This window comes from Phyllostomus hastatus, unplaced genomic scaffold (assembly GCF_019186645.2).
Source record: "Phyllostomus hastatus isolate PE091 unplaced genomic scaffold, TTU_PhHast_1.1 phas_contig_210, whole genome shotgun sequence".
Taxonomy (NCBI): Eukaryota; Metazoa; Chordata; class Mammalia; order Chiroptera; family Phyllostomidae; genus Phyllostomus; species Phyllostomus hastatus.
In genome coordinates this window covers 28,586,818-28,598,380 of record NW_025333737.1, presented here as the reverse complement: position 1 = coordinate 28,598,380, position 11,563 = coordinate 28,586,818, and the positions used below count along the sequence as shown (strand labels likewise).

The 11,563-nt window shown below is 55.7% G+C and overlaps 1 protein-coding gene across 1 annotated transcript; it reads left to right on the top strand.

The window, feature by feature from the left end:
* Positions 1 to 3,124: 3,124 nt before the first annotated feature.
* On the top strand, positions 3,125 to 11,033 carry ARL5C (ADP ribosylation factor like GTPase 5C). Its single transcript, XM_045837553.1, has 7 exons — positions 3,125 to 3,180; positions 4,019 to 4,556; positions 5,193 to 5,253; positions 6,639 to 6,786; positions 7,907 to 7,990; positions 8,512 to 8,663; positions 10,216 to 11,033. Exons 2-7 carry the CDS (start codon positions 4,511 to 4,513, stop codon positions 10,262 to 10,264), a joined length of 540 nt encoding a protein of 179 aa, XP_045693509.1. The 5' UTR covers positions 3,125 to 3,180; positions 4,019 to 4,510; the 3' UTR covers positions 10,265 to 11,033.
* Positions 11,034 to 11,563: the final 530 nt, after the last annotated feature.

Sequence of the window (11,563 nt, the reverse complement as noted above, 5' to 3'; positions counted from 1 at the left end):
ACTGGCACAATGTCTTACAGGTTTGTGCTTGTTTTTCTGCTCCTGTGGTGTCAGCTGCTCCCCACACCTCAGTAGAGAGAGGGACTGAGGTCCTGGCTTTCCTCACTGAAGCCACTTCACTCACTACCCCCTTCCCAGCCCCAAGTTGGGGGAGGGGCAGAGAGCATGGGGACTACCCCGTCCCAGGCTGAGAGATCAAGAAAGCAGGTGACTGCCTGTTCCTGCCACTGCAGCTGGCAGGAAGTGGACTTCTGAGGGTTGTTATTGCTGTCACCTGTGTCTTGTCTCACATAGCACCCGCAAACCGTTGCTCCACTTTGCTGGTTCTTGGTTCTGGGGCTGTGGTGGACCTGAGGAACTGGAGCTCTTGGGTCTTGACCCTGAGTGCCCCTCTATGTCCTGTGTGTCTGCGTGTGTATAGAGGGCCACAGACATCCAGACCCCCCAGATGAGGGGTTAGCAGACCCAGGGAAAGAAGAACTCGGCAGGCCCCCAGGCACGGTGGCTGGCCCCAGGGCTCCAGGAGCGGGTGGCAAAGCCAGCACTGCTGGGACTGGAGCCCAATCTGCGCCTCCCTGGGTAGTGCTCTCTGCACTTGCCTTTCAGCACAATCCTTCATTCCCAGGTTCACTCATCGAACCAGCATGTGCTGAGCACCTACTATGTACCAGGCACAAGTCTAAATGGGAGCCATAGGCAATTCAGGACAGCACAGTGAGCTCTGATGTGGGAAGCACTGGGTCCTGGGGAACCCAGAAGGAGGGTCACTCGCGGAACCTAAGCAGACCAGGAGATGCTTCCAGGAGGAAGTAAGGCTTCGGGGGAAATGAGAAGCAGAGAAATGGGGGAAATGTTCAAGACAGAGAAAACAGGTGACGTGTTCTTGGGCTTCTTGGCCCGAGAAGCACGCTCCGAGGTGGTGGGCAGAGGCGGGTGGGCAGGAGCAGATCAAGGACCTTGAGTCACGTTAAGGAGTTTGGGCTTTGCCCTGAAGCTGCTGTGCAGAAATTGAAGGGGTGTAAGCAGCCGTGGCAAGATTGCCTGGGTTGCAGATCAGGGTGAGGGGGTCCAGCTTGGAAACCTGCGACACTGCAGGTGAGAGATGAGAGAGGCTGCGTTAGGCTCAGCGGCGGGATGGGCGATGAGGCTGTGGCTGCCAGAGACGTCTAGCAGTTGGAATCGTGAGCTCCTGGAGAGCGACTGGAGGTGGCCGGTGAGAGAGGGGGCTGTCAGGGGAGAGTGTGGGTCACAGAAAGGACACAGGTTAGAGGCAGAAACGGTGTCCAGCTTTGGACAGGGTTTAGGGTGCCGTGGGAGGGCACCCTCGAGAAGAGCAGACGGCAGCCAGGTGCTCGGTCAGGAGCTCGGCAGAGAGCTCCACCCCGCGTGGAGCCTGAGGTTTTGAATCGAGGACAGGGATTAGGAACTCTAGTCTACAGATAAAGCTCAGGGAGATTAAGCAATTTGTGCATAGTTAACACAGCCATGGAGCAAGAACTGGGACTCGGGTTTTTGGATTTCAAGTTCTGTTTGTCCCTGATGCCCAAGTCTAGGGCTAACTGCCCTGCCCCAGGACGGCCCAGCTTCTGTGAGGAGAGGGGGCTGGAGAGGAGGGGGCAGGTGTTTGAATGTGTTTCTGCCTCCTCCCCGTGTGCCTTCTGCCTGAAATTGCATTTGCCTGTGGCTTACAGGCAGGGGTATTTCTAGGTGGCTGAAAGTATTGAGAGGAGAGAGAGACTCTTGTCTCTCGGTAACCACAAGCCCTCAACTGTCACACAGTCAGCACGTCGGTGGTTGTCCACATGTGAGGATGTCAACAACCATGGAAGTCACCTGGGACTAGGCCCAGAGAGGCTGGTTCGACTACCACAGCTACCTCAGGGGCTCAGGAGCTGAGGCGCTGGGGACCCCCTACCGGACTAGCTGCTTCTGTCTTTGCAGCAGTAGGTTGTGTCCCAGAGTGAGCCTCAGCCCTAGGTGTGGCTGAAGGTTCCCACCAATCGAAAATAAAATTAACTGAGCCACGACCACCACGGCCCAGAAGCGAGTGGGTGTTCCAGTCCAGTACCCTAGAAAAACATCTCCTTTTAGCTCCAGCGATCATGGCCTCAGAGAGTGCCTTGGCTGCCTTCTAAATCGGGCCTTCCCACCTGCTGTCCCTCAGGACATTTGTTTGGTTTGTGTTTTTGTTTTGGGTGTGTGTAACCCAGACTGGGTCTGTTTCGTGTCCTTGGCATGTTTCCTAACCCCTGACTCATATTTGTCAAATGAATGAAAACCGAATGAGATGCTCCTGAGATCCAGGCTCTGGGTCTCACAGCAAAGGCAGCTCTTGTGTGTTTACCGAATGTGCCCCTGCTAGCAGAATGCCACGTTCAATTCTGCAATTAGATGGTGGTGGCGGCGAAGGGGGCAGGGTGCATGCACTAAGAGGTTCCTTCTCCCCACTCAGGAAACAGATGGTGAAAGCGCTTAACACGCTGCCGCTTCGCTCAGCACCCCCGGTGCCTCTCCCGTCCTGTCCCCAGTCGAAGGCCCGGCTCCTTCTCTCCTAGGGCTGAAGCGGAATCAGCCAGATGGGCTCTGCTAGCCAATCCTTCTTCCTTCTAACACTGCTACCCAGCTGGGTGGGGTGAAAACTCTGTATTTAGAGAACTGTTTTCTCTCCACAAACTTCCCAGCTTTTCTCGGTTCTCTTCAACTTGTATTCACTCTCCCCCTCCTCCTCCTTGACTCCAAACACCACTTCTCAGGCTGTGGCTTAACTCACTGTACTTTGGTCCAATAGTGACAAGTCCCTACTGTGTGCCAGGCACCGGACCAGGAGGGGAGTGGGGAGGGGGGCGGAGTATGCAGCTGGGCAAGACATGTCCTCGCCCTCTAGGACTCCCCGGTGATCGGAAGAAATAGGCATGCCAGTCTGCAGTCTCAGTGTGGAGAGAAGCCCCATTTGGCTGGAGAACCAGGCCAGGGCTTGGGAACTAGGTGGCTTCTATGGCAGGCAGCTAATGGGTCTGAGGAGTCTTCTGTTCTGAGGGTAAGGCACTCAGGTGGAGGAAATGCAGAAGCGAAAGCACAGGTGGAAAGAGCTGTGTTTGTGTGAGCAAGGACCAGTGGATGGAAACAGCAGATAAGCTGCAAGGCAGATGGGGGCTGTTCGCGGGGGCTCTTGAGCTTCAGGTGAGGAGACTGATCTGGATCCAGTGGTCAATAGGCAGCCACTGAGGGTTTACTAGCCGTGGAGTGACTCACGACTCTAAAGGTTAATAGGGCTGCGAGGAAGATGCCTTGGGGAGGGGAGACAGAAGCAGGGAGACCAGCAGAGGCAGTGGGGTGGAAGGAGCCAACTCTCGTGTGAGGGCTGGTGTCTCCCAACCACCCCTGTAGCCTGAGGTTGGTCTGCCTCCCCCGCTTCTCTTTTTGTTTTCTGGTTTTTCCCAGTTTAAGCAAAGGAGGAAATTCACAAACGACCAGCAGCTCCAGCTTGGCTCCCTTGGTCCAAGTTCTCCTCTGCTGGGTCCTAGTACCTGGAATCCCTCTGTGGGGTCTCTAGCTGAGAGATCCGTGTTTTGCTACATCACCGTCTTCACTGTCTTTGCCCTCTGGGGTCAGGGATCTAGCTGTGCCGGAGCAGTTGGCTTGTCAGGAAATCATCCTAGACCTTGTCTATCACCAAGGGACCTGCAAAAGGGGGGACACCCTGCCCTTCCCCCAAGGGAACTCATTTTGAGTGGACCCGCAAAACCAGCACAGGTGAACAATGAGAGATCTGTTGAGGATCAAAAATATTCTCCAGCCCTGGCTGGCGTAGCTCAGTGGATTGAGTGCGGGCTGGGAACCAAAGTGTCCCAGGTTCAATTCCCAGCCAGGGTACATGCCTGGGTTGCAGGCCATAACCCCCAGCAACCGCACATTGATGTTTCCCTCTCTCTCTCTCTCTCTCTCTCTCTCTGTCTATCTCCCTCCCTTCCCTCTCTAAAAATAAATAAATAAAATCTTAAAAAAAATATTCTCCTAGCTCAGAGAGAGAGGATCAGTGAGCCCTGTCTACCCCACGCAGCTAGTAGGTGCAGAAGGAGGATGGCCAAGGGTTCTGCGTTGGTCTCCTGCTCTAGCGGTAGCACTAGGAGCGGGGAGAGCTGGGACCAGTCGTAGGGCACTGCCCCGAGCCTCCTGGATTTGCAGCGTGGGGAGCAGCCCACCCAGAGAACTCTGGGCTTTTCTCAGGATGAGGGGGAAGACGTGGGATCTGGACCTCATTTCCCCTGCACCGCCGGGGCTCTGGCTCTGGACACGTAGTTTGTTGTCACCGTGAGGTCCACAGCACGCGTGAGGGGCCAGCGTCCCAGGGAATTCCCAGGCCCCGAGGAGACTCGTGAGGCTTCCGTGACCTCACAGACCCCGCCCGACCCTCCCGCGGGGGCGGGGCTCCAAGCTCCCGGGCTCGACCCCGGGCCCCCAAGGCCGCCAAGGGCGCCGAGTCCTGCTTCTGCCTGGCTCGGGACGCGCCATGGGACAACTGGTCACCAAGATGATGAGCATCTTCGGGAAACAGGGTAAGGGGTGTACAGGGCATCCGAGCGACCGCTTTGAGACGGCTTCAGCCTGAGGCTCCCTGGATTGGGGTTGTCGGGTGGATGCGTCGGGGAACCTAAGACTAGGAGGGTCCCGCGGGGGCGCGCCTTGCCTGCTGCCCAGTCTCCCTTGTCCCTTCCCTGCCCGCTCCTCGCGGGTCGCGGGCGTCGGTGCCCACCAGGGCGCAGGGCTGGGCGGGCGAGCGTCCGTGCTCCGGGTAGACGCCGCCGCCGATTTCCTCTGAGTGTGACTTCGCTCTCGGCTCTTTCCCCGGACCCTTCCTCTGGGCAAGCCCAGAGCTCCCCGGACCGCTCGGACAATCACCCTTCTGGAAGTGTGGAGCCAGGGAGACGGGGCCCCGCTCTCGTTGCCACTGTCTGGGAGTGGCGCGGGTGTCCGGAACCCGGTGGGAAAGAACCCTGTCCCGTTGTTTCTCTTTTCCTTCTTTCTTTTTTTCTTCCCCCCCCCACCCCGTGGGAGAAGGGGGCGGGGGGGGGGCAGAAATGGTACCAGGATGCTGGGAACGCTGGTTTCCAATATGGGAGGCCTAGTGGGTCACGCAGTCCCTTGGTCACCGCGTTTGGCCCTGACCTTGCCGTTCCCCCGGATACCTCCAGAGCACAAGGTTATCATCGTGGGACTGGACAATGCAGGAAAGTCCACCATTCTCTACCAGTTGTAAGTGACTCGGGTTGAGGGAGAGGGGGGGTTGCGCTTTCCCAGCAGACTGACAAACATTTGGACCAATCACCGGAGCCCTTTGCTGGGTTCCCGGGAGCAGTGCTGTGCGGAACGCTAGTGGGACCTTTCTGGTATGCCCCTCCGATCAGTGGCCCCTCGGCCGGCCTGGCATTCGAATGCTGATCCGCAGGGGCACCCCCACTGCCCCCCGCCACCTACCCCTGGCCCCCGCCAAAACCCGCTGCCGGCTTGACGCGGGTGGGCAGGCAGGTTCTTCCCGCCGCCTCCCTGCTCTTCGCTCCCCCTAGCGGCAGGTCCCTCCTTTTTAACTCCTGCACTCGACCTTTGCATCTCTCTCCTCCTTCTGCAGGCCCAAAGGGGAGGGCCCGCCAGGTTTGGGGCCGCCGGGCTCCGTAGCTCCGGTAGCTCTGGCAGAGTCCGGCACCTGTGCCGGGTAATTACCCATCGGAGTTTTTTCCTAAATTGACTCCCTGGATGGCACCTCTCCCGTTCTGGAGCCTCCAGAGGATTTACTTAGGACAAATTTTCTCTGGAAAAAGTGATATATGTTTTTGTTTTTTTTTAATTAGAAGAAAAGATCCTGGCTGGTGTGACTCAGTGGACTGAGTGCCGGCCTGCGAACGAAGGGGTCGGCGGTTTGATTCCCAGTCAGGTCCCATGCCTGGGTTGCCGGCCAGGTCCCCAGCAGGGGGCGCAGGAGAGGCAACGACGCACTGATGTTTCTCTCCCTCTCTTTCTCCCTCCCTTCCCCTGTCTAAAAATAAATAAATAAGATCTTTTTTAAAAATTAGAAGAAACCTATCCGAACAATACAACAGTATACAGTGAAAAGGAAGGTTCTCTCTCACCTCGAACTCCCAGTTTTACTTCCCAACCTTCCAGAGGAATCCCTTCCATGTAAACGGGTGTGTGTTTTCTACGTCGCTATGAACGGAGCAGCTTTCTGATGGCCTGCACTTGTGTCTGTCTCATTTTTCCAATCCCTCCCTGTTGAAAGTGTGGTCCACGGGCCAGCAACGTTGGCATCCCCCGGAAGCTTGTGTTAGAAGCGCAGAACGCTGGGCACCAGCCCAGTCCCACTGGATCAGAATTTGGTTTCTAACGAGACTCCCAGGTGATTCAACTGCATACTGACGTTTGGGGAGACTGCTCTGTTCAGTCTCCCCTCTCTGGGGTCCAAGCCGGGGCAGGGCTTGGTCTCACTCCTGCCTGCATCCCCCCCCCTGCTCAGCAGAGGCCCGTGCCCCCTGGGCTGATGTGTTCTGAGTCAGAGTGAGCCTGGCCTGGGAGCAGAGGGGGAGGAGGCCAGAGCTGGGAGTGGGCCGGGCTGAGCTCTTGGTGCCCCGCCCCCATCTCCCCAGCCTGATGAATGAGGTGGTGCATACGTGTCCCACCATCGGCAGCAACGTGGAGGAGATTGTCCTGCGGAAGACCCACTTCCTCATGTGGGACATAGGGGGACAGGAGGCCCTGCGCTCCACCTGGAACACCTACTACTCCAACACTGAGGTGAGGCGGGCCCTGGGGCTGGCGGGGCTGTGTGACATCAGCCAGCCGCTTAACCTCTCTGAGCCTTGGTTCCCTCACTGGTGAAGTGGAGATCATAATAACGACCTCCCTGAGCTGTTGTGAAAATTAAAGAATAAAACAATAGTTTGTGCATGTGTCAAATGCTTATACAGCACAGTGCCTGTTAAAATGTTTGCATATGTGCTAGCGGCTTTGTCTGCTTGCTGGCAGCTTTCTGTTTGAGGTACTGGATGGGTGGACCCTTTGTCTCTGGGCGCCTTACTTGCTCACTCTGGCAGCAGCAGAATTCAGTGGTTCCATTCCCGGAATGAGACAGCCAAGTTCAGATTCCGGCACTGCCACTCACCAGTCATGTGGTTGAGGGCAAGGCACATCACCTTGGGGAACCTCAGTCTCCTCATTTGTAAGTGGGGATAATAATACGGTTGACCTTTGAACAACATGGGTTTGCACTGCTGGGGTCCACTTATATGTGGATTTTTTCAATCTATGTACAGTCAGCCCTCTGGATTTCTGGGGTTCATACCCACAGATTCAGCCAACCACGGATCAAAAGTAGTCTTTTCGATCTGTGGTTGGTAGTCTGCAAATGTGGAAGGCCAACTGTATGCATTGTTCTGTGCCATTTTATACAAGGGGCTTGAGCATCCGAGGATTTTGGTGTCCATGGGGGCCCTGGAACCAGCCTCCCCCTCCCTGGATACCGGGGGAAGGCTGAAGTTCTGGGGGAGTTGAAAGTTATACGTGGATTTTCAGCTGCGTGGGAGATGGTGCCCCCATTCCTCCTGTTGTCCAGGGGTCAACTGCAGTTTCAGGTCCACAGGGCTAACTGGAGTCATGAATGGCCAGGGCTTAGCATGGCTTCTGGCATGAACTGAGGTTGTGCTGTGTGCTCCCTGTGTCTGGTTGGGAAGGGGAGTTACAATGGGACTAGGACAGAAACAAACAAACAACAAAAAGTGGGACTAGGGCAGTGAGATCTGGAGCCTGGATAGTGTGTCGCCTGTGGGACTTGGGTTGTGGCAGTAGGAGGCTAGTGGGAGGAGGCACTTTCGGCGAAGAGAATGCTCACCACTCCTGGTTCCCCTCTGCTGGCCAGTTCATCATCCTTGTGATTGACAGCACAGACCGGGATCGGCTGCTGACCACTCGGGAGGAGCTGTACAAGATGCTGGCCCATGAGGTAAGCTCCCTGCAGCTGGGGGAGGGCCCAGTGTACGAGCTGTGTGACCTCAGCTTACTCACTTAGCCTCTCTGAGCTTCATTCCGGATGGCCCAGTCTCTGAGAGCCTCTAGCTCAGCAGCTTGGGCAGGGCTGGTTTATTTGATGCGGGACTATAATGCCCTCAGCATAGTGGACCACAAAAGCCAAAGTGGCTGGCTCAGGGTCCTAACACCACTTCCCACTCACTGTGGGGCCCCGGGCAAGTCACCCTGCCTCTCTAATCCTACAGTCTCCCCACCTATAAGCTGGGGAGAGTCATCAAATTCCTATGTCAGGATTAGCTGGTTTGGAGGCATTCTATGAGCTGTCATTGTCATTTGCTGGGGTTGCTATGTTGGGACTGGGCCCCCATGCCCACCCCACTTGGGCACAGGCCTCTTTGGCCGGGATAGCAAGGGAACCGGGGCATGCTCACGGGGCGCTGGGAGGAGATGCCGGGCCCTGGCAGACTGACTGGAGCTGAGCTGCTCTGTCCACAGGCTCTGCAAGATGCTTCCATCCTGATCTTTGCCAACAAGCAGGATATGAAGGAGTCCATGACCACTGTGGAGATCTCCCAATTCCTCACCCTTAATGCCATCAAAGACCACCCGTGGCACATACAGGGCTGCTGTGCCCTCACTGGGGAAGGGTTAGTGGCTGCCCCGCCTGAACCTCCAGGGCCAGGACATTCTCCTGCCTGTCCTGTCAGAATCCGGTTCACAGTTGGGCACGGCAGCCGAGCACCTCCCTGGGTTGAGGCGCAGTGAGCGGGAGGGTCCCTGCTCCCAAGGGCTTGTTCCAGTGGGGGGAGAGGTGACAACCCGCCGAAACACAAATGTTTCACGTGCCGATCGAGTGCTACAGAGAAAGTGAAATTGGATCGCAGTAATAGTCTGGGTTAGCCCTGGGGTCAAGGACACCCTCCACTAGATGCCCTTTGAGCTGAGACCTGAAGGAAGAGGAGATAGCCGTGGGAAGACCAGGGACAAATCCTCCAGGCAGAAATCACTGACTGCTTCTGACCTTGAGTTGCCTGATCTGTAAAGAGGAGGTGATCATACCTACTACCTCGTAGCATGTCTGTAGGGAAACTGTATCGAGCACCCACTTGCGCTGGGCACTGTCCTAGGCACTGGACAGCAGCAGTGAACCACACGGACGAAAATACCTGCCCTCATGGAGCTTACTTTGCAGTGTATGTGTGTGGGGGAAGGACAGTAAACAATTATTATATATACACACTATATGTACACACACACACACGTAGTAAGTTAAAAAGTGCTAAGTGCTCAAGGGAAGATTCAGGTAGGAGAGGAGACTGGAAGAGCAGGCAGAATATTGCAATTGCAGGTAAGCCATCCAGGGAGGGCCTGCTGAGAAGGTAGCTACAGAGTAAACTCCATGAAGGAGCTAGGTCACGGTCATATAGAAAGGGCCTTGTATCGGGTCTGGAGAGTTCCCTTTCCTCTTTCTTCTCAAGGGGAATCACAGCAGGCTGGGGACCTAGAAGGCTGGTTGAAGAAGGGGAGGCTTTAGGCAGGTCAGCCCTAGAAAGCACACATTTCTGGCGTCTTGCTGCCTGCCCCCCCCCCGAGTCAAAAGGACCCCCTTCTCCCCCAACCCACAGTCAGTGCAATTCAAGCAGCATTTCCTAAGTGCCCCCATGTGCCATGCGCTGTACCAGGTAATAAAGACATGACCAAGGTGCCCCTGCCCCCTGCCCCTTGCCCTGGCGTTGCTAACAGTCTAACGGGAGAACTTGCTTATGAGGTCTCTTCCCAGGCCTTTGAAATCTCCCTGGCACTGCCTCCTGCCATGCAGTGGGTGGGAAGGGGCATTAGAGATTTGTCTTGAGACATTGCTAAGGTAGGTCTCCAGGCTGCTTCCTTAGAGAAGCGCCCGCTGACCCCCAGATAACCAGAGGCCTCTGTAAATTTCCTTCCTAACCTTTATGAAGGCATGTAGTTATGGAATTATTCATTTAGTCATTTGTTGAATGCCCCTCTCTTCTGCTGGACGTAAGCCCCAGAGGGCAGTGCCTAGGCGCAATCATAGTACTCCGTCTGTTCACATTTGTTGACTGAAGGATTGGCTGTGACTTCAGTTGCCCCCTCAGTCGGCTTTGGGCAGGGGCTGGGGACTGGAAGGTCACTGTCCTCCTGAGATATGCTAACCCTTGCCGGGTTCTTCCCTTCCTGCAGGCTGCTTGCTGGGCTCCAGTGGATACAGTCCCAGGCCACTGCCAACTGATGTCCTAGCCTGAGGCCAACCAGAAACTTGGGGGTTTTGTGTGGACTCCATGGGTAGAAGAGCCGAGTGACTATTTATTACTTTTCTACAGTGCTCTGGTGGGAGCAGGGCCAGCTGTGGACAGTGAGATTGCTGCTGCCCACCCACCTCCCCACAGAGGAGCTGGACTGTACACCCTGGCCTGACTGCGGCGGCCTGGACTGTAGCAAAAGCTGTCCCTCACTCCACAGAAGCGGCGTCCTTCTTGGAGACACCAGGAAGCTGTTAGGAGGATTGGGAATTGGAGCCTCCTCCCCTCAGCTCTCAGGCTCTCTCTAGGAAAAACTGGGTGGGGATGGGGCGGGCAGAATGAGAGACTCTGTTTCCTAGAACCCCATCCTCAACCCTCTGACCACCACCCTAACTTTCTGGCCCCTCAGCCATCTTTGGGCAAAGGATATTCTAGAAAGGTGAAGGGGTGGGCTCGGGGGAAGGAGGGCAGACCCCAAACCTGGGAGGGGACAGGGAGTGGGACAGGACATCCCAGACAGGAACAGCCCTTGGCGCTGAAGGGAGTCCCACTCCTCCCTGGCCTCCCCATTCCCTGAGATGCCGCCTCTGACCTCAGCTTTTGAACTTTAAGCCACTCCATCCACGCCCTTCACTCCCAGTGTCCTTCCGATGTAAATCCCGCTCCTGCCAAGTGTCCACCTTGTCTGTCTTTTCGTAATATTTTTTTCACATGGTATTAAGGTTTTTATAAATGTGCAATAAATGCCATTGAAAGGTACTCGCCTCTTATTTCCGCCTGCTGGAGTAGGGGACCTGAGGGGTTGAAAAAGCCCAGGAGTCCTGTCTAGGTCCGGCTGGAGACGGGATGGAAACCCAGGTTGCCCTGTACACGGGCAGCGGTGCCATTACTCCAGCAGACCCCGGGTAGTCTTGGGGCCAGGGCGTCTATCTCTTTCCCAAGCTCGGGAGTGGATATCTTGGCAAAAGTCTAGATACAGATAAGAAGGGCCCAGAATTCTTTAACTTATGGTTTTCCTGGAGCGTGATTGTGAAGGAAGGATTCAGGAGTTTTAGCTGTCGGTACTCAGATTCTGTTTTTCTTTCTTTTTTTAAAGTTTTTAATTAATTAATTTATTTTTAGAGAGAGAAGGGAGGGAGTTGGGGAGAGAGAGAGAGAGAGAGAGAGAGAGAGAGAGAGAGAGAGAGAGAGAGAGAGAGAGAGAGAGAGAGAGAGAGAGAGAGAGAGAGACATCAATGTGTGGTTGCTGGGGGTTATGGCCTGCAACCCAGGAATGTACCCTGGCTGGG